The following is a 22,910-nucleotide window of genomic DNA, read 5'->3' on the forward strand; positions in this document are numbered from 1 at the left end:
GATTCTAAGAAATCATTCATAAAGAAGACAGATAGTGGATAGTATTGTCATATATGATACTTCTTAATGTATTGAAAATTGACTGATATTGTAATAGCATTGATCTTTGGATTCAATAGTGTGCAATATCCATTCTCGTTCATCTCATGGACAACGTATGGTCATTCCCACTTTGGACTAAACTTAGCCGCTAATGTTCCTCTTCTAATATGTTCTACTGCACAGAGTACTAAGTCACCTTCTTCAAAGCTTCTTTTCCTTACCAGCTTGTCATATGCTCTACTCAACCTTCTTTGATACGTGGAAAAGTTCTTCTTTGCTTTATCCCTTTTTCCTATAACGTTTCTAGTTCCATCATTCGTAAAGCATCATTGTCCATCTCAGCATCTAAGGCCAATCTTGCTAATGGAACTAAGATTTCTACAGGTAGAATAGTTTTTGTCCCATATACTAAAAAGAAAGGAGTAGCATTAGTAAGTGCTCGCTTGGAAGTTCTGTACGCCCATAGTGTCACAGGAATAGCATCATGCCACATCTTAGGATCGTCATGTACCATTCTACTCAGCACTTTGAGTAGAGTTTTGTTGGTGGCCTCAGTTTGACTATTCTTTTTAAGGCAATACGAGGTTAACTTCACATGATCGACATCATAAAGGGCTAAAAGTTCCTTTACACTAGAGTTAACAAATGGAGTACCATTGTCTGAAAGGATATGCTTGGGTGTTCCAAATCTACATATGATGTTTTCTTCAATGAAATTGGCCAGAATCGATCTTGTTGCTTTCTTTAAGGGAATAACCTCTACCCATTTAGTGAAACATTCTGCTGTTGCAAGTATCCACGTATGCCCCTATACATAGTCGATTTTGGTTAATACTTATTCTCTAAAAAATTATTTTATCGCGTAACATTATATAGAGAATAATGAGAACAGCCATTACAAGTAGAATAACTACTTTGCACAGAATAACAATTTCACATAGATGACAATGAAAGTAATCTGAAATATGTGGCAAGGTTCATGGGTTACTTTCATATTGGGATGTTCTTCAGAGTTTGGCTTGGTGGCTCAGATATAAAGGTAGTTAAGATGTCTCTCTCTTAACCTTTTCCTGAAGTACAAATGTTTCCTGCTTTTACCTTGTTTTTTTGTACCTGTTAACGTATAGCTTTTCTCTTGTACTTGTTCATGTATAGCTTTTTCTCTTGTACCTATTCACGTACAGCTTCATTTCTTGTACCTGTTCACGTATAGCTCACTTTATTGTAACCATCACTTTTGACACTATACATAGAGCCTTCACAAGTCAAAAAAGGGACTTTTCAAAATGATTGGACTCTCACTCAAAGCTTCTATCTCTAGCCTATTCTCACTCAGAACCATTATTCTCTTTTTCCTACCACGACATTCAGTATTTCAAGAACTGCTCCAATCTTCCTCTCTGCTATCTCCGGTACACCCTTTACTTGTTTCAAATGTTTTCTCTTCTTATCACAAGAACCCTATCTATAGTCCCCTAGAAGGGGGATTGATAGGCCCAATCAAATCGAATGCCCAAGTGTGGAAAGGCCAAGGTGTGATAGTGCTTTAGAGTGCTATAGTTGAAGCATGTATGGCATTTCCATGGACTTGACATTCATGGCATTTCCTTGCGTAATTCGTTGCATCTACTTCCATGGTAGGCCAATAGTATCTAAGATCCAACAATTTCTGACAAAGTTTTCTCCCTCCTTCATGTTATCCACTACTTCCAACGTAAACTTCTTTCATTAAGGGATTTACATCAGTAGGAGATACGCATTTCAGAGGACATCCCATGAATGATACTCGGAACAACTCATTTCCTTTCAGGAAGAAGCGTTGAGTTTTTCTCTTTACTTGTCTTGCATCTTATAAATTTGTTAGAAGGATTCCATTTTGAAGGAAGTCAATGTAGGGCCTTCGTCAATTGTCCACACTTCCTACAAAATGACATTCATGCACATCTGGAGGTTCTGAATACTTAGGACAAGACTGTTGAAATTGAAGCGCATCTTTGGACATAGTGGGCCAAAAATAACCTACTCTTTGGAGTAAGCGATGCAACTGTGGTCCTTCCTCTCCACACCACTGTTCATGGACTGCTTTTAATCTTTCCTTTGTTTCACATTTGGAAATGCATATAGCCAATACTCCATTACTTCCCTTGTGGTATAACACACCATGAATGAGAGTGAAGTGCTTTAACCGTGAGATAGCAGTAAAGCTTGGATTGAGCAGGTCTCTTATTATAAGTTTACGCCAATCCTTTTATTCATAAGTGCGAGGTTGTAACAGCTCACAAGATGGACATGGAAGTCTTCTCTTTAATATTGAAATAGTATTTTGATCTTCTTCTTGCATCTGTATTTTGGAAACTATAGTAGCAAGTGCATTTGCATGTCTATTAGTCGATCTTGAGCTATGTTCGCATCTCACCTTTTGGAATTGCTGTAATAATGATTGGACAATAGTTCTATAGGATGCAAGCATAGGCTCTTTAAGAGAAAACTCACCATTTGTTCGTCTTACAATCATATTAGAGTCTTCATGGATGCATAAGCTATTGACTCCCATAAAGGTGGCCGCATACAACCCCAAAATCAACGCCTCATATTCTGCTTAGTTGTTGGTGCAAGGAAAATCCAACTTGAAAGCTAAAAAAAGAGGATTTTCTCTGCTAGGTACATCCACCTTATTTATTCTCTTTGATTGAGCTTGATTATTATGAAAATTATAGGACAACTCATCTTTTGTGTGAACTTCTCTTGAGGGAATTAAAACTATCCCAACACCTCCACCAAACATAGTGGAGGAAACATCAAAATACAACTCCCATTTTCCATCTTCTGTGCTGACAGAGTATACTTCATGGAGCTTTTCTGGAATAGAATCAGGAATTACTTCTTCAAATTGAGATGGGAAATGTGTTAGTAAATCTGAAAGAGCTTGAGACTTGATCACCTTAAGTTGCACAATTGAAATGTCAAACTCTCCAAGTAAAAGAAGCCACCTTGCTATCCTTCCAAATAAGGCTGGCCGAGAAATCAAGATATTGGATTTGACTTGGTCACCACTTTAAGTTTGTGAGCCAAGAAATAATGATGAAGTTTCTCAGTTACGTACACTAGTGTAAAATAGTATTTTTGCATCGGTGGGTAGTTTAATTCACTCTCATGCAAACATCTACTTAGGTAATACAAGGGTCGTTATTGCCCCTCCACCTCTTGAACAAGTAGAGCGCTAATTGAATGTGGAGTTGAGGTGAAGTATAGCATTATTGATTCCCTTTGGATTGGCATAGTCATTGTCTTAGGGGAAGTAAGAATACCTATGATCTGCTCAAAAGCTTGCTGTTGTTGTTCATTCCATGAAAATGGAACCTTTTTCTTAAGAAGAGCTTGAAAGGGCATCATGATATCTCTTAAGGTTGGAATAAACCTTCGGATGTAAGAAACCTTTCTCAACAAGCTTTTAAGTTGCTTTTGGTTTAATAGAGGTGGCATAGACTGAATAGTTTTTATCTTTGCAAAGTCCACGTCTATACCTTTTTTATGCACCACGAAACCTAAAAACTTACCAATTGTTACTTAAAAGGCCCACTTCAAAGGATTCACATGTAACTTGTATTTTTGACATTGCTCAAACACTTTTCTCAAGTCTCCAAGATGACTTAGGGCTTTTTTGGACTTTACTACAATGTTGTCCACGTAATCTTCCAAGCAATCGTGTATCATGTCATGAAAAATTGCTGTCATGGCATGCTGATAGGTTGCACTTGCGTTCTTTAACTCGAATGGCATAACTATATAGTAAAAGTTACCAAATGGGGTTCTGAAAGCTATCTTTTCTGCATCACTAAATGCAATCTTTATTTGATTTTATCCATTAAATCCATCCATGGAGGAAAACATTTCATGACCTGCTGCAGCATCCACGAGAGTATCAATGTTTGGAAGAGGAAAATCATCCGTGGGACAAGCTTTGTTCAAATCTCTGAAATCCAAGCACACTTGGATTGCTCTGTTCTTTTTCTTTATAGGTACCACGTTTGCCAGCCAAGTTGGGTGATAAATTGGCTTGATGAACCCAGCTATATGAAGTTTGTTAATTTCTTTCTTTATCTGATTTTCTATTTCATGGTGAAATACACGTGCATGCTACTTTACTGGCTTGATTCCAAGAGAGATGTGCAACTCATGAGTGACAAGTTTCTCATCTAAATTGGGCATTTGCTCATACGTCCAAGCGAGCACATCTTGGAATTCCTTCAGCAACTGAATCATTGCTATTTTTGTTCCTCCAAAAGGTTCTTACTTATGAAGAATGGTTTAGGGGTTTCTCCCTCTCTAGCTAAGTTGAGCTTTTCCAGTTCATTACCGTGCTACTTTGGCTATTCTGAAGTTGTTCTGTTACAAGTGATTTTTCAAGTTCCCCTTCTACTTTTTCCACCTAAAAGCAAGACCATGGTATATCAAGTGGTTCATGTAATATGAGGTCAAGAGAAAATGCTTCCCCAGAACCCTCACCCCCTCATAAACAGTAAACCATCTTCTCGTCTTTATGAACATAAGAGCTTATCCTAGTGGAGTTTCCTCTTTTTCTTTCGAAATGTTTTCTCTTTCCTTTTCACTTCTTTTTCTTCAAGATGTTTTTGTCCCCTTTCTAGGAGTATTCTTCCCATCGCGGAAGTGGAACACTTATAAACCTAGCTATGATAGTTTCATCTTCCTCTACTAGTTCCTAAAAAAAAGAAGCTTTAGTGTAACTTACTACATGGTGTTCAAATGGTGCTTTGGTTGCTAGAATGAAAATTTCCTTCCCTTTTCAGTAACCTTTGATACATTGGTGGCACAAGGAAGGAATGATATTGTGAGTGTGAAAAAACTTCTTTCCTATGAGGAGATGATAGGCCACATCAACTTCAATAACATGGAAGCAAGTCTGGTCTTGAATAGGTCCCATCTTGAAACTCACCATGACTTGTCCCAGAGTTTTAATTTCTTTGTTGTCGAAGGAAGTGATAGTCATAGGACGGCGTAAACTCCTTAAGTCTATATTCATAGCCTTCAGAATAGACAGTGGCATGATGTTTACAGAGGAACCATCATCAATGAACATCCTTCGCACTAGGTATCCATTGACATTGCTCTCCACATAGAGTGGCTTATTGTGATAAGGATGTGATGTGCATATATCTACTTTTGTGAATGTTATGGCATTCTCATATCCATTTGTCATCTTCTGCATAGGTTATCCCACAAAGTTGCATTCCTCATTTTGTAAACCAACTATCTATACTAACATTATGGATGCATTCTTCTTTGATTCATCTGAAAAGTCAAGTTGATCAAAGAAGTGTTTGCAGCAAGGTGTCTTCATGAGTGAGTTGGCAATGGATGAGGTAACCATAGCAGCTGCACATGTATCCTCTTCTTGATTAGAAGGTGGGGTGGGCTCTTCCTGAATATCGATCACTGCACTTATATGTCCTCTAGCATTTTGATGAGTAGGGAGTGGAGTATTTTAAATCCTATTATTTCCAATCAGAACTTTTTTTGCTTATGTTCTTTTGTGAAATATCTTGCGCATGTTTCTGCATTTTGCAAATGGATGACCCACCATGAGATGGTAATTATAATAGCACGGGTTGGACTTTTCTTCTACCGTTAAAGGTCTTGATACGTAAGGCAAATTTATTTGCCCGTCTCTAATCCATTCTTGAAGAAATGCCCTTACGCTGTCAAGAGGAATTGAAAATGGAAGAGGTGCAACAATCTCTTCATCTTGTCTTCTCTTAGAGTTGTCACTCCTTGGCCTCAGGTTTTCTTGAGGTCCTCTTTTTTCCCTACCTCCTCATTGGATTGCATTCACAGTCAAGGTGTTCCTTCTGTTGAAACAATTAGCTTCCTTTTGCCTAAGGATTGTATTATTGGCATGCCATGCAGCTCAACTAAAGTGGTAAAAGTAAGAAGAGGTAAGTTTTCCAAATGCACCCTATATTCATCAAACATACCTTAGATGCATACTTTGACTAGCTCATTCTCATGATGAGAATATTGTATATCCAATACACGTTCCCTAAACCGCTGCATGTATTCCATAAGATCCTCTCTTGCCTTCTGATGTTCTCTCCCCAAGTCAATAAAGGTTACATTCTCTTGGGTAGAAAATAACTTTTCTTCAAACATTCTACACATTTGGTTCCAATAGTCAACTGAGCCGAGAGTGAGATTAACATACCAAGTGTAGACTTTATCAATAAGAGACTTAGAGAACTCCTTCAATTTTAGATCATCATCCAAGCCTATAACTCCCAAGGTTTCTACAAACTTCATGACATGTTCTCGAGCATCACCAGTCTTGCCATTGAATTGTTTGAATTTTGAGTTAGTGTAATCCTTGGGGCATGGTTTAACGACTACTTTAGCAGGATAGGATAGTTTCAGATCAAACTCTGGAAGTTGAGACTCTTATTCTTTTGATCGAGTAGTTTCTTCAGTTCTTCCTTCATGACAAAACTTTGAGTGCTAATGGCAGGAGTTACCGTGATGGGATTGCCTATAATGGAAGGATGAGTGGTATTGAGGAGTGGGTCGATACTGCTCTCTCCATTTCCTCCATTTTCATTATTATTGACCACATTAGCGACATTTTCTACTGTCAGAGGCGGAGGTTGAGAGATTGTGGCAATTGAGGATGCAAACTGGTTAATGGTCTCCATTATCCTCTTGTTGTTTTCTTTTAAGACTTGCATCCTTTCTTGGGAGGCTTGAAAGATATGTTTGTTTGTACAGTACAATTGTTGGCATAATTGTTAAAGTTAATTAATTACTATTCAATTAACTGAACCTATTAAGCGCCAAGAATCATTGTTAAATTAAATATATGTTATTTAATTTATTTCAAAACCAATCAAGTTTTGAAAAGTCTAACCATGATTCAATCTTGCACTTCTACCACTTTAATCCAACTACAAAAGACTTGAACTCTTTTTTATTTAAAGGGCTCTCTGGAAGTGAAAATTTTCATAGTCATTATTATTAAAAATGTCTAATAAATATATTATTTTAAACTAATATCAAAATTTTCAACTTCAATACCCTATGGATCATCACTCTTTGGAGAATAATAACGTCAAAGCACCCTAAAATCAATTTTACCAAAGGATTTTGTTATCAGATTACCATAGTAAATATCTATATCTTTTACAAAAAGATTTCGTTAATGAGTATCTTTTAAAGTTTTCATATTAAATAAATATCTTTTTTCAATTTATTAAAATTATCATATTAATAATATTTAATATAAAAATATTACTATAATTAATATGTTAAGTAACGTTAAGTTTAAAAGAGACCTGCATGAAACTAGTTTTTATTCTTTATTTCTAAAGGCCATGGAGCATAATGTAATTTTATAGGCATGAACTTTTAATCTGTCAGCCAATTACGCTTCAACGTGGGTTAGACAATAACGAAACAGGTGCTATCTTACTAAGAGTTGTAAGCATATACACACTCAGCACGTGGCGAATAGTTTGGGCATCTGTGAGAAAACAGGTGGTTTGGACTCCCATACTCCAGGCTTAGATGGAATTTATCGAGAAAAACACTTAAAACCGTGTGCCTACTTGCCCATTATTAATTGTCGACAATTGATACATTTGATCTTAAATCCCATTTTTGCCCCCACCTAATTGATGCAATGTAGTGCTTTTACATGGATGTTAAAGTCATATTGTTCCGAATGCGGTCCCTACCCACCCAGAAAACCATTGGCTTTGCCACCGCTCAAAACCACGAGCAACAGCAATAGCCGGCAGTTTTTTTCCCAAACTTCTGGCCTCTTTTGTCTGATCCAGCCAACGGTATCATCCCTCTATATATACGATGCCCCTCCACTCCGCTTACCCATCAGGCATCAACAAAGCACAAAAACACCCTTGTTTTATCGCTCTAATAATTTCACCGTATCCGTATCCACAAGAGTGTTCGGTACGTAGAGAGTATTTGTAAGATGAGTTCAACTAGCAGGGCATGGATTGTGGCAGCTAGTATTGGAGCTGTGGAGGCACTGAAAGACCAAGGAATTTGCAGATGGAACTATACTCTAAGGTCAGCTCTCCATCATGCCAGGAACAATGTCAGGTCAGTTTCACAGGCCAGGAAGCTTTCTGCTCAATCTTCAGCTGCAATTTCAAGTGGAATGAGCAGGGAAGAGAAGTCTAAGCAATCAGAAGAATCTTTGCGGAAAGTCATGTACTTGAGCTGTTGGGGTCCCAACTGAGGCATAACAGACTTGATTAGAAGAAACATCCCTTGAGGGAATCATTGACTCATGAACATGCTTAATTTGGTCAGTGAAAAGAGAGATTTGGGGAGTGAGCCCATTAAAAGAGCACAGGGTCAATAGCGCATGGTGCACGCGGGGCTTTCCGTGGTGGGTTCTGGTCTTGTATATAGTTACAAAGATGTAATGAGAACAATTGCTATATCAGCATCGTATATATCATATGAGTTATGACCAATGAAAATAACTTTTGAGAATCGCTTGTTTCTCATGTTCATATATATATGTCCTTGCTCCAATTTTCTTTTCTCTTTCCATTTTGCAACTATTTCCTTTGATTTTTCTTCAGGAGATAACAGAATTGAACCAACTTGGCTAATTACAACGCAGCCACGCTATTTATTAGAAACCAACAGAATTACCAAATTATACATGAGTAGCTATAGAGTCATAGATAGATGATAGTCTTTTTAAGAGAAATCCACCAGACTGCACAATACATGCATAAGAAAAGCTAAAGTAAAATTTTGATGTGCTTTTGTTAAAATGTTGATCCTTGAAGCAAACGCCATGGTAAATGTTCAATTAGCAGCGGTTCAGAATCACTTTGATTCAAACACAACAGAGACGCAACAGTAAAATAAAAAGTACAAGTATATTTGATGCTCATGCTTGATTGGTTGCGATTGCGATCTAATTAATTTGTGTTTAATTTGACTTTCATTTCATTTGGATTTTTTGAGTTATTACATTTGAACCTCCTAAACATAGGCTTTTCAAATTAAGACCAAAAAGCAAAAAAAAGAGCAGTACCACTGCTAAAATTTTGTTAGGGGCCGTCCTGGGCTTTATTCGGTCCATGAACCTGTTAAAAACAAACTCAGGTAGGGCTACTATACCCAAGTTCGAGGTTCGTATAGGCTTAGATTAAGGCCCAAATGCCACTCAGTCTTTTTTTTTTTTTGCTAATTTATTTATGAATTTATGTTTAATGTACCGTTATTGTGTATATTATTATTATTAACTCAATATTATTATCTCATTAATAAATAAATTTAAAAAATTTTAAAATTAAATTTATACACGATTATGAAATGATAGTTAATGGTTAGTCATAATGTATAAATATTATAAACTGATAATGCATTTCATGTGATGATGAATCAATATAATAATGTGCTCAAGAGAGACAAAAAGAAAGAGTAAAAGACAGTAACTTCACAAGAAAGACAGAAAAAAGTAAAAGACAGTAACTTGCTCCATGTATTCTGGGCTGAAGAGAACAAAATTGGCCGCTGGTAAGAATGTAACAAAAGCCTTTGGTATTGGCCAAAACCAGAAGCTAAAATGTAACAGCCACAAGTGTAGTGTTTCATCTCCTCATTTTCATGTAGATCCGTGCATAAATATAGGCTCATCCAAGCTGATGGTGTCCAAATTCTCAAGGCTAAGTTTTCCCTCAATCACTGCCTTTCTCTCCTGTAAAGCCAAATTAGGATGAGTTGGAAGGGTAGGGCCTGGGCTGTTGCGGGGACTGTTACAGCAGTTGAGGTTTCGAAAGAGAAGAAAGTACGCAGATGGAGCTCCGCAAAGCAGCAGCACCAAACTGTCACCAACAATGTGGGGTCATCGGGCTCCACAGCAATGGAGAGATCATCGACATCATCATCATCATCACCTTCCACTTCCACTTGTTCAAATATGGCATCAACGAGGAGAAACGGAGAAGAAATGCGCAATCAATCTGAAGAATCACTTAGGACAATTATGTACCTAAGTTGCTGGGGACCAAACTAAATATTAAAAACAAAACAAAAAAAATTAAAAGTTTTTTGTTCAAAATCGTAAAGGAGATCAGCAAAATTTAAGGTTTCATCCCTCAAAAATTGAAAATCAAAAGAAATGAGATTATGTAATGATGTCCAAATTTCCTTTTACATTTGACTTGTTAAGGAGGGTATGGAAATAGTTCCTTGGATAGATTGAATGGAAACACCAACATTTTCAGTATTATATAAATAGCTATTAATATTATATGACACGCAATACGATACAATATAATATTAAGAGAAAATAATACATATTAATAATTATATTATATTTGATTATATATTAAAAATGTATGATGTAATATGTAATGTGTATCTTATTATACTAGACCTATCGTATGATAAGGTGGATATATTTTTTATAAACTTAATTTTAATTAATTATTAAAAATTTATTTATTTTATTGAAACATGAAAAACTAGTTTTTATGCGTTTCAATCTTTAAAATTTAAATTTTTTAAAAAATATTTAAAAAATCAAATTTCTCTTTTGATTTCAACTATTTCTTAATTTTTAATTAATAAATTAATATAAAAAATATATTTTTATTTAAATATATATTATTATGAAATATGTTGAGAGTTTAAATTAAAAAATAATATTTTTTTCAATTTATGCTTCAATTCTATAAAAAATATAACATTTTTTAAAAAAGTTTTCTTATTTACATGTGTAAATCTTATTAGAATTAATTTTAAAATTTTTAGTCATATTTTACGATACAATGCAATACTCCATACTCAATACAAAAAAAAAATGATATACGATATGTATATCAATTTAACAACTATGTATACATACACGAGATCATACATTTTGGAATTACAAAAAAAAGAATAAATTTGCTCTTTGAATTAATTACCTTAATATTTTATTCTATTTTTTTTACTTAATATCGTTAATTTTATTTTAAAAAATTTACCATATTTTAAAAAATTTTATTTTATTATTTATATTAAATTAATGAAATAAGAAATGTTCTAATCAATTTGTTCTTAACAATGTCAAAAAAATTCAACAAAAAAATAAAATTAATATTAAAAGTCAAATTTTAAATTTTAAGGGACAAATTAATTTCGTCTCAAACTAAGGAGATAAAATTTATACTTTTTGTTATTTATCTAAAAATATAGGTCAAATTATGCAATTAGTCTCTATACAATAATTTATAAAATTTCAATCCTTGTATTTTCCAAAATTATCAATGTCAATCCAATATATTAAAATTTTTTTGTTATTTATACTAATATGGTATTAGATTGTATTGATATAATAATTTCTTAGAGATGTGATATTGAATTTAGTGATATGACAATAATAAAGTGATAATTCAACAATGATGTAATAATAGTGTTGATATGATGTGATTGAGCATTAACATGCAATTTATAACTACAGATATAAAATGATCTAATGTGACTTAATCATTTTAAATGGGATTGGAAAAGAATTATATTAAAAAAACGAATAGTATTAGTCAGGGGCAGATAAACCACCTGCAGATTTTCTCCAATATTTGTATCTTGTTCATCTGAGACGCCTGAAGTTGGTGATTTGGGAAGGCAAGCTGAAACTGAGGGACATAATGAATCTGGTTGTACCAGATCAGTGGCTGCTCATACTAAATAGTATTAGTCAGAGGATAGAGAAAGGTACTGCTGAATGGCAGTTAAAAGCAAAGAGGAAATCAAGACAAATAAGTAAAAATCGAGAACAGGACTCAAGAAAATATGCCGACATGGATGATTAACCAAATGCTTGTTTGGCAGGTATAGAGCACTTGGATGGATTTTCTCAGGGTTCTGATCAGAAAGTTGATTGCAATGGTGTTGGTGGCTTAGTTGCTCCATACAATTGCACCTTGTCCAAGTCTGTTGTTGAAGAGCAGCTTGATGGGTTCCAGGACTGGAAGTCTATGCCTTGGGAGCCTCGTGCGAGAGGGCCAATAGTGGAGGCAAAAATACTGCCTGATGGTTCTGTGATCCCTCAATGGTCACTTCCATACTGTCAGTCCCGCTATACTGTTCACTCCAGATAACAGATGACAGATTTTCCAGGAAAACCTTATACTGCTGATTCATCGATATATGATGTTAAGATTGAGGTGAAAGCTAACTATCGGCCACAGCATGTTCCATTAGTTTCCCTCATGAGTAAACTAAATGGAAAAGCCATAATTGGTCACCCTCTAACTGTTCAGGTTTTGAGTGATGATTACTATGGCAGTTTGCCTTGTGAAGCCGCAGTGGAGTGCACTGAAATTGGTCCTGCAGTGAAGCGAAATTCAGAAGGTGGGCGAGTTCCTACAACGCATATGCGACTGCACTCGCGTTTCCCGCCACGAAAATCAGCGAAAGCAAAGAAATCTGGACTGTTGTCTAAAAAGATTCGGAAATTGTCTTCATTGACTGGTCAAAAGCTCGGTTTAGCTGACAGGAAACTGGTGGTGGAGAAGCCTAAGGGTCCTGTAAGAGCTGGTGTTCTTCTAAAGTTAGTATTCAGTAGGATAGACGAAGCATTGAATGGCTCAGCACGACGAACAAATCCGCCCTTTAACGTCAAGCAATTCATGAGTAGGTGATCCCTACTATATATTGAACGTGGTTCAGTACTGGGATTTGATTTGATTAGAGAACCTGGTTGCTGGTTCATTTTTAAAAGCCTTGCTGATAGCAACAGCAGCATACATTCTGCCCACAGGTAAAATGAATCCCGTTGTACAATTGAAGCGACATTGGGTTGTTGTAGAAAAGGAAACTGGTAGGACTATGAAGGATGATGAAGAAGGGCTTCTCTGGCTTTGTATATATGAAAATGGACATTAGTTGAGGTGTAATGGAGGTGGGATCTGGTATTAGGTATATCCATAGACCTGATATGGGGTTTTTTTTTTTTTTGTTAAATTCATGAATTCAGGTTGATTCAGGGGGCTAATAACCTAAAATTTTGCAGTAGTACTTTTTCTTTTTGGGGCTTGGGACTTTGATTTGGTAATTTATTCCAAAGCCACTTTCTTTTCAAAAAAAAAAATACCAATAGATTTTTGTGATTTAGAAAAAAAATGTTGTGAGATTAAAAAATTAAATTTTTGTACTCCATAATTTAAAATAACGAAAAAAAATTATGAAATTGATAAAAAAATGTTACATAATCATTAATACATATCATATTTAATGTCACATTAGTAAAAAAATATCATATTAACATAAATAATAGAAAAATTTTAATACAGTTAACAATTGGACTGATATTGTTAATTTTAAGAAGTATAAAAAATTTAATTTTTATAAATTATTATATAGAGACTAAATCCACTACTTTGATAAAGTATATGCACTAATTTTATAATCTAACAAAAAAATATATGTTTGGAATTTTTTTTTGGTATTTGTTTTCTTTGGTCAAACTGTAGGGTAGTTATTGTAAACTGTAATTCAGTGTTAATGATGCATCAGCACCTAATGCACTAATGCTAATACCTAATATGTGAAGCAAGTAAAAGGGCGTGGGTCCTTGGATTGACGGTGTCAATAGATTTGGAAAGAGAAAGTGACTTTACGCAAAGGTCGTTTGATTATACAGCAAAGCAACTTTTGTAGTGCCCCCAATGTGTGTGGTGGGTTAAATTATTGCCTGTCAAACATAATTTGGTATGCGGATGGCCACATAAAGGAGAGATGCTTTATGGCAAGAGGGCCACATGGGAATATCAGTGGGTATACCTGTGCTGTTATTTTAATGCCCCCCAAAAGCAACATGGTGTTCCATCATAACGTTTCATCATCTCTATTCACCCCAAACACTTTTATTCAAGTCACATAAAAAAATTTACAAAGGAAATGATGGTACACTTCCAGGTTAGTTTCAACTTTCAAGTCCCTTTGTTGCAGGGCTATGCTGCGCCCATCGCTTTTGCTAATGCTTCTCTGTCTACATGGTTTATTTTTCCAGGGGGAACAAGACAAGTGACGCTACAACTCACTTCCAAAAATTATGGTTTCAGTTTTATGCTTTGGATTCTTACTTCATCTTCTCCTTTGTATCATTTTCAACCGTGACTTTTCATACCAAATTTGTTGATTCTGTTGCTTTGCAACAATGCCTAACATTACCCTCTCTGTTCATGTCATAACAATACATGCTCTTACAAATCTTTTGATGATCAACTCAACCAAGAAAACCTAAAAGATTGAAATCAGTTTGGAGAAAAAGACTAGACTCTGGAAATGATAACTAGAATGAAGCGACGGTACATAAAATCGGACCTCAAATACACAAATCAAATGCAGCAAAATTCCAGACTTTGAGATCCAAACTTAATACACTAACTACATCGGGATGAATAAAGATTCCACATTTTCATTAACCCATAGTAAGTATGAGTGGAATTATAAAAATAGCACCGCCATTTTTCAACAATGAGAACAAGCGACAGGCAACATCGAGACTTGGATGGAAGAAAACCAAAAACACAATAAAAGGCCAAACCAAAAACACGTATGTGCAGAGCATATATTATTACACGTTGAGGAGCTTTCACCAACAGTGACAACTCAAAGCACACCCCCGTATCTGATATAGAAACATCGTTTGACATATATCCACCCCCACCCATATCCATATTTTTCCCATTCGCAAACAAAATTCCATCCTTGTTGCGACTTTTTATTAGCTTCCACCTGCATAGTAAATCAATAAACATATCCCAAAAGTTCGTTTGAAAGCAAAAAAAGGAAACAAAAAAAAAAAGAAAAGATAAGAAAGATGGGTGTTGATGAGGAGAAATCAGAGGGTGAAGGAAAAGTTTGGAGTCTTTGTAGAATGCCATTTTGGCAGACGAGTAGTAGCAATGGCAATGGCTCTTCTTCATCTTCATCTTCATCTTCTTCGATGGGCAATAACAATGTTTATCAGCAAAGCCAAACTAGTCAGCTTGGTGAACGATCAACTGCAACTTCTTCAAACGCAGTTTCTTCTATGGCAAAATCTTTGCTTCCTACTCGAAGAAGACTCAGGCTTGATCCTCCCAACAAGTTGTATTTTCCTTGTAAGAATCTGTTGTTATTTTCTTCCCTTTAATTGGGGTCTTTTTCTTTTTTCTTTTTTTTTCTTTTTTGCTTTGTTTCTTTTGATGATCTTTTTGATATGGGAGTCTTTTCGAGTGATCCTTTTGGCTCTTTTGGCTTGGTTTCCATCGCATGATTTTGTCAGTTTGTGAAGTGTTCATTTACTAATTCCAAATCTGGGCCTTCTTTGCTTAAGTCTCTGGAACTGTAAATTGTTCCATACTGCTTCACTTGATTAGGACCGTTCTAAATGATTTAATTGCTGATTGATTGATCTGCGCAGCTTCTGTTTGCGGTTTCTGGAACTGATATCCTTTTCTACATTGCTTTCTTTACTTTGATATATGTATTTCAGTTTGAGAAGGATTTCAAATGGCAATTGCTAATTCATGGAAGGATCTCATTCAATCGCTAAAATTTACTTTCTTAACATTGAATAGCATTTGAGTAACTCGAAGTTCATCGCTAATCATTTGCTAATTGCTAGAAAGTTTATTTCCTCACGTTCAGTAGAGAAGTTCCGTTTTTTGTTTTTCTATAAGTGGTAGGTCTGTGTTACCATTGACATTTACAAAATGTTAACGTACGCTGATTTGAACAAAGTGATTCATTTGGTGGTGGTTGTAGCTACTATATAAGCAGCAATTGTAATAACACAAGTGTTTCCTCTTTTGGTTGTCTCCATTGAGTCTTCTAAAATCCCATCATCATCATCTTGCATTCAATGATTTGGGTCTTAACAGGGTTCCTGAGACTTTCCTCTTACTTGACTTTGACCTTATGTAGCATTTGTGCACTTCATGCAAAGTTTTCACCTTTTAAAGGATTCCACTTTAATGTAGTGGGTAAATTTTTTTTACCGCATAAATTTCGGTCAACTTTCTTTTTTCTTTTTTTTTTCTAATTGCTGCCTGTCGGTAATATTTGTATTGTTCTTGGTGCTTGACGTTGAACTCTTGAATTTTGTAGATGAACCAGGTAAACAGGTCAGGAGCGCCATTGGCATTAAAAACACTAGCAAGTCTCATGTAGCTTTCAAGGTATGGAAGTAGTACTTATCAATTTTCCTTTATTACCTGTGTTTGATGTTGATGTTTGAGGTGTGGTACACATGGTCATGTATGTCACCTGTGTTTGATGTTGATGTATGAACTGTGCTACACATGACCTTGCGAGTCTTAGTGGAAGACATACAACGAGTTACTTATGGATCTAAATACTGGTAACTTGAGACAGAATGATATTATGAAATATTTAATGGAATTTTGGATAAAAAATAACCACACTGTGAGCATGTATATAATATGGAATAAGTTTAAAGTAAAAATATTATCTGCATAATATTTCCGGTTTTCTTCATTCCTTAAAATGAAAGAAAAACATGTTGCTAGTGGGTACTGCATTCATTAGGACCATCTAACTGCTGGTGACCTTGTGGTTCCTACAGTTCCAAACAACTGCACCAAAGAGTTGTTACATGCGACCTCCAGGAGGTATACTTGCTCCTGGTGAAAGTCTTATTGCAACTGGTAATGCATCCATTTGATTGTCCCCTTATTTTGTTTGCCTTGCCAGTCATCTCTATTTTTTCTTATCTTTTTTGGTTCCTTCTTTACACATTTGAGATTGGCAGAGTGCTGTAATGATTAAGGTTTTAATGAGTTCCTCTCCTGATAAACAGTATTCAAGTTTGTGGAACCTCCAGAGAACAATGAGAAACCAATAGAACAAAAGAGCAGAGTTAAGTTCAAGATCATGAGCTTAAAAGTGAAAGGAGAAACAGATTATGTCCCTGAACTGGTATATTCTGCAGGCTCATTAATTGATCTCGACTATTCATTATAACACATTGCTGTCAGCATGATTTGGTGAACTAACTTTATCAAATAATGGTTTTTTTATGATCACAAGTGTTATATTTGTGCATAAGTGGAATGAATTATTTCTGAAGAGAACTTACATTTTGTCTGATGAGTTTGTTGATTAAAATGTTCTGGTATTTTGCATTTCCAAAGAGAAGAGTAATTTTTGTTTCGAGACAGTTTCATTCGTTGTTGATGGATTGTGTGGACTGGTTGAGAGATTAGAGATGGAGCTTGATCCATCATTTGCACATATTTGTTATACCATTCGTGTTGTCAAATGAAGTGAGCTTGAGCTGTGGACCATGTTAAGCATTAGTTTATAGATTAAATAAGTTCCAGGGCTCAAGTGTTTCTTTTATAACATGTATTGCTGCCCTCATATCTATTTTTTTGGTCAACTTTTCTGACTTTGGTCTTGAACCAGAAGGCATATGAAGGTTGTGACCAGAATGATGGCTTCAAAACCATACACTATTGCTTCCAAAGGCTTTGACAATAACTGCAGGAAACAGTTTCTTACTCTCTGAATTTTCATACTGAGTTTTCAAGGGATCTTAAGCGGGAACAGAACCTCATCCTACAAACTTTTTAAATATGTTGCTCTGTTTATGTGGATCTGCTCCAATTCCTTGTATAGTACAATCCACATTCAGAGTGCAGAATTTGCTTTAACACTGAATTGCATTATATTTCTAGCTTGTTAATAGGGCATCAATTGCAGCCTTCTCTTTGGTTAGTTCCGTTTTGTTTCTCCAGCATTCTTCCATATGATTTAATGGTCAGAATTACACTCTTTACAATCAGCAAGTGTTTGTTTCCATTGGCTGACAAGAGATTTTCTGCAAAATTTAGCATATTTCAGCTTGTCAACAAACAAAATCCATGTGACCTTGAGTTTAAGTTTCTTCTTGAAGAAATATTGATACTATTGCTATTATTGTTGCGGAATATCAACCTAAGAATTGCCAACTTTGACTTGAATGTCCATGCCAAACTTTTTTGATGAAACAAAAGCATCGTAAAGTATTAATCAAGTTGTCTATCTAATATTTAAGTTAGTTACATTAAGATTGGTATCTGGTATTGTAATTTTGAACAACTTTTAAATTTTTAATCATGAAGAGCTTGGTTACATCTATTCTACATAAACATTATACTTTTTATTTCAAATAGCACTGCTATGCTGCACAAATGCTGAAAATGTTGGTCATATGACAATTTACACAGTTTGATGAGCAGAAGGATCAGGTTGCAGTTGAGCAGATTCTGCATGTAGTTTTTCTTGACCCAGAACGCCCTTGTCCTGTAAGTAATCAACACATAATATTGGATGTCTCCTTCGTTTTCTGTTTGCCTTATTGTCTGCTAGATCCCATTTTTCAAATCTTTCATAATTGTTGAATGACTATTGTGTTTCACTTTCAAGGCACTGGAAAAACTTAAACGTCAACTGGCTGAGGCTGAGACTGCACTTGAAGCACGCAAAAGGCCTCCAGAAGAAACAGGACCACGTATAGTTGGGGAAGGACTTGTTATAGATGAATGGGTGAGGCACTAAACTTGTTGAATTCCCCATCCCCACCCCCTTTTATTCAGTTGGACTGAAGTTCATATTTCCTTCTACACTTTTTAACATTGGATCCTATTCTGAATTTGATTTGCAGAAAGAACGGAGGGAACGATACCTAGCTCGGCAGCAGGTTGAAGGTGTTGATTCGGCATAGAAGTGCCATCTTTGTATTGCTTTAGGCCTTGGGCACTTCTTTCCTTGAGCTGAAGTTTCCATTTTGTTGTGTTGAATTCTTTCTTATTTGTCACTTGGAGGGTGTTAAGGTGATCAAGAGGAGTCTTGGAAAAGAGGTAAATGTAAGCAAGTTTGTTGCAGTTAAACGTAAGCTTAATTCAATGTGGTTTAAGATACTTAATCAAGGGCTTACCCCAATTTCTTGTAGATAATGAGGTTTTGTATTAGAAACAAAATTGTTGATTTTGGCAGAACAAAGTTATATTGTCCTCGTGTTGTTCATTATGATTTTCCTTTAGTTTTGTGAATGAGACACTCCACAGACCTTAATGTTTCAGATTGTAAAACTTGTATAACTCTCTCTCCCTAAGTATAGTTTTATATCTCAACAGTATCATGTCTTCCAGCAAAAGGCAGATAACCAACATTAGATACGCTGGCATCCATCATTTTCAGCAAATCATGGAACAAGAAAAAAGAATTATTTAAAGGCTTTGGCTGGTTCTCGCATGCAATGAGGATAATTATTACTTGTTTATGGGGTTGATACAATGATACTTGATAGGTTGATAGCAGGCAAAACCTCGTAGGCTGCACACCTGGAGATGTGGCCACAATAGAATGACAAATCTTGTTTCATTTCTTAATTACACCAACTGCTGGGAAATAGGTGTGCCTCTGGATACGCTTTTCATTTTCTTATTATTCCTATCCTCCACTAACCTTAGAATAACATATCAATGGTGATTTTAATTTTCCATAGAGAATGCTCTGTTTGGACCTCCATGGATACTGAATCACTTTGTGGTTTTTGCTTGGTCATTCTAACCCACTTGATATTCCTATTTTTTTAAAGGTAAAGTGTGATTACTGCTAACACATCAACAACATATTTCATAATGATACTTAGCCTTCTGCTATAAAATATAATGGAAAAGCCTAAAATTGGGTAAAGCTCTACCAATCGAATTTTCAAAGAGTTGTCTCCTTCATCTTTTACCTCTTTTCCAGAATTAGCAACAAAAATTTAATAGTAGTAAATGACAAATATATGGTCAAACTACTATATAGATTCTTATATTATGTGTTTTTTTTTTAATTTAGTCTCTTTGTTTAAAATTGGTTAATTTAGTTATATACTGTGAGATTTTGTGCAATGAAATCTCACCTTTTTGACGCTGTAAAAACTGATCATTAATAGTAATGACGTGGCATTAATATGTTAGACTATACTAATATGGTAATGATGTAGTATTGACATGCTGACGTGATAACAATAACATAACATATTCGAAATTTAAAAAAAAAAAATTCTTATATCAATTTTTTGATGTCATGTTATAAAAACTAAATTAAGATTCAATTTTTATAAGGGATACTCAGGGCAACGAAATCCTAAATATACCTAGCCGATATGCATCTTTAAAATTGCATGAAAGGGGATTAGGTCCAAGTAAAGCTTAAGTTTTAATTGAAATTCTAAGTGAGTCTATTAGTTTTCGAAATGAACACTCTGATTCAAAAGTGCAAACACCATTAGTATAGATTATGAAAGGACTAAAATGCCATTTCTTTCTTTATTAATTTACAAAATTATTATTATATTTTTAAATTAAAAAAAAAAAAGGAGCACTAATCTTTGCTCCACAACTCCCCAAGAAAAGGGAGCACCAGAGCTCCCTTGGGAGCCTTGGTCGGGCTCCCTAAGGGAGCTGCAATGCTCCCCAAATGGGGAGTTTTTTTTTAATTAATAAAAAAATTAATAAAATTATATAATAATAATTTTAAAAATTAATCAAGTGTAAAATTATTTTTTTATCTTTGTCATGTCATCAAACTGATAGAAACACTAATGGTTGATTAACGATTGGATCTACGTGTCTAACAAAAAATATTTTTTGAGTCAGAGTGCTAATTTTGAAATCTAATAGACTTCTGTCTAATTTCAATCAAAATTTAAAAAGTGAGGGTATTTTACGTTAAATTGAATGTAATTTCTTTAATTTTGGTATATTATTAATTTAATTACTAATGGATAATACTTTTTTCTTTAAAACTTTGTTTTATTTAAATGATAATAATAACAGTAAATATATAATAATTAATAACAAAAATTTATATTGTTAAAAAAGATAAAAAAAAATGTTCTAATTTATCTTTTTGGTGCAAAAATTGTGAGTCATAATGTTTTTGTTATTTATAAATGATTTGGCATTGTGCATGGAATTAGATATGTCTTTTTATAATTAATTAATTTGTAATATATTATTGTTTATAACAAATTAATTTTCAATCGATTAGTAATTTATTTATTAATGAAACTTATCTCTCATAAAAATTGATAAAATTATATTATTTGTATGTATCTATAAGCTCCAAATTTTGTATCCTAAGAACTCAGGGTTGCAAATAGTTTCAGAAATTAATAAAATGATTTTAAAAGCTTAAATCATTTTTTATCTTTGGAACTTTGATAAGTTGTAATTGATACGATAATCATGCCTCAAAGTTATTTTGAAAAATAATTTAAAGAATTATTACTTCAACCATATCTGATTTTGAGTTTTATAACTATTTAAAGAATCATTAGACAAGTTTTATATGGTTGTAAAGATGTTCATATATTTTATTTATATATTATGAGCTCAAACATGATAAATGTTCAACAAGATATGATTGAAATACAGATCATGTTTTGAAATCTTGAGTATTTTTAATATATCTTTAAAAATATTTAAAATTTTGACATAATGTTTAAAAAAATTTCTTAAACTATTTAAGAAAGTTCAAATAAATTTTTATTCTTTTATTACGTTCAATCAAGTCATTATATTTTTATTTTAAATCAAATAAGTTTTTTTATTTTCATTTTGAGTCAAATTATGACTAATTGGTGACTTAATCAAAATGTCATTTATTATTGTATGTCACGTGATACTAATGTGACATGTTGATATATCATATTAAATGATGATGTGGCATGGTGACATGACTATATGACACTTTTCACTCTTCGTATCAACACTACGTCAACATTATGTAAGTATAAAATGATAAGTAATTATTTTACTTATTATAATTAGTCAATTGTTAATTATAATGACTTATTTTATTAAAAATAAAAATATAAAGACTTTATTGAATATAATATAATAAAAATTTACTTAAATATTTTTGAATAAATCAACAATATCTTTCGAGTATTATGCCTGAAATATTTTAGTGAAACTAGTTTTATTTAAAAATCGGACTCTCTAATCTTCCAAACGAATTCACATAATTTTGACATTTATGGCGTAGAAGTTGGACTCATGAATCTAGAAAATGGAGTGTCAATGGACATGTGATTAAGTTGTTTTTACTTCAAATATCTTTGAATTATCTATCTAATTATCTTAAAAAATTATCATTTTTTGGAGATAAATTTTGAAATTTTTCATTAAATTTAGGTCGTCCATCGCCTTTGGTCTCAATCATCAATTCTATTTCACTTCCGGTACAGCTTTATTTAATTTTAGTACTTTTTCATGAACGTGTATCTTTTTCTAACTTATATATATATATTTCAAGTCTTTCTACTCTAAATGTAAACTAATTGAAAATTGATCAAAACATGAACTTATTATCAATTTCATTATTATAATTATGATATTCACACTTTATCAAAAAGTAACTTCACTTTTTATGATAGTCTTCAAATTAGTACATCGCACTCTTAAAATAATCTTATGACAAAAACATAGTTTTCCCTTTTTGTTTGAATGATCAGGGTCACTTTTTCGTCTCTCCTTTCTTAGCTGTGTCCAATACCAATAGTAACCAAAGGAAAATAATCATACTATGGTGCTCATATACCTATAGAACAACCAAACAAGTCTGAAACCGTTACGTATACTATAGAAATTACAAGTATTATATATCCATCACAAAAAGAGATCTGAAGAAAGTAACAAAGTACGCAAGAAAGATAGTTCCATAATAAATTAGAATAAAAAATGAAGATCCGATCTTATAAACTATACTAGAATTAGGGATGGAAAACAGAAGCCAGTGGATTAGGTACTTATCACCATCTAACAAGGAATATAATTAAA

At 34.0% G+C, this 22,910-nt stretch overlaps 2 protein-coding genes and 1 pseudogene across 2 annotated transcripts; all 3 read left to right on the plus strand.

Moving 5' to 3' along the window:
- Nucleotides 7,857-8,596, plus strand: LOC18608621. Its single transcript, XM_007043409.2, has one exon. It carries the CDS (start codon nt 8,039-8,041, stop codon nt 8,306-8,308), a length of 270 nt encoding a protein of 89 aa, XP_007043471.2. The 5' UTR covers nt 7,857-8,038; the 3' UTR covers nt 8,309-8,596.
- On the plus strand, nt 9,809-13,015 carry LOC18608623 (annotated as a pseudogene).
- LOC18608624 (vesicle-associated protein 4-2) lies at nt 14,679-19,153 on the plus strand. Its single transcript, XM_007043412.2, has 7 exons — nt 14,679-15,188; nt 16,177-16,247; nt 16,655-16,736; nt 16,889-17,007; nt 18,300-18,377; nt 18,499-18,618; nt 18,737-19,153. Exons 1-7 carry the CDS (start codon nt 14,906-14,908, stop codon nt 18,794-18,796), a joined length of 813 nt encoding a protein of 270 aa, XP_007043474.2. The 5' UTR covers nt 14,679-14,905; the 3' UTR covers nt 18,797-19,153.

The sequence above is a fragment of the Theobroma cacao genome, chromosome 2 (assembly GCF_000208745.1).
Source record: "Theobroma cacao cultivar B97-61/B2 chromosome 2, Criollo_cocoa_genome_V2, whole genome shotgun sequence".
Taxonomy (NCBI): Eukaryota; Viridiplantae; Streptophyta; class Magnoliopsida; order Malvales; family Malvaceae; genus Theobroma; species Theobroma cacao.

What these genes read in the sequence shown, in the direction of transcription:
- LOC18608624 (XM_007043412.2), top strand. Translation starts at nt 14,906, where the DNA reads ATGGGTGTTGATGAGGAGAAATCAGAGGGTGAAGGAAAAGTTTGGAGT. An exon ending in AGTCTCATGTAGCTTTCAAG is followed by an intron (nt 16,248 to 16,654) that starts GTATGGAAGTAG and finishes TGGTTCCTACAG; the next exon opens with TTCCAAACAACTGCACCAAA. An exon ending in CAGATTATGTCCCTGAACTG is followed by an intron (nt 17,008 to 18,299) that starts GTATATTCTGCA and finishes CAATTTACACAG; the next exon opens with TTTGATGAGCAGAAGGATCA.
- LOC18608621 (XM_007043409.2), top strand. Translation starts at nt 8,039, where the DNA reads ATGAGTTCAACTAGCAGGGCATGGATTGTGGCAGCTAGTATTGGAGCT.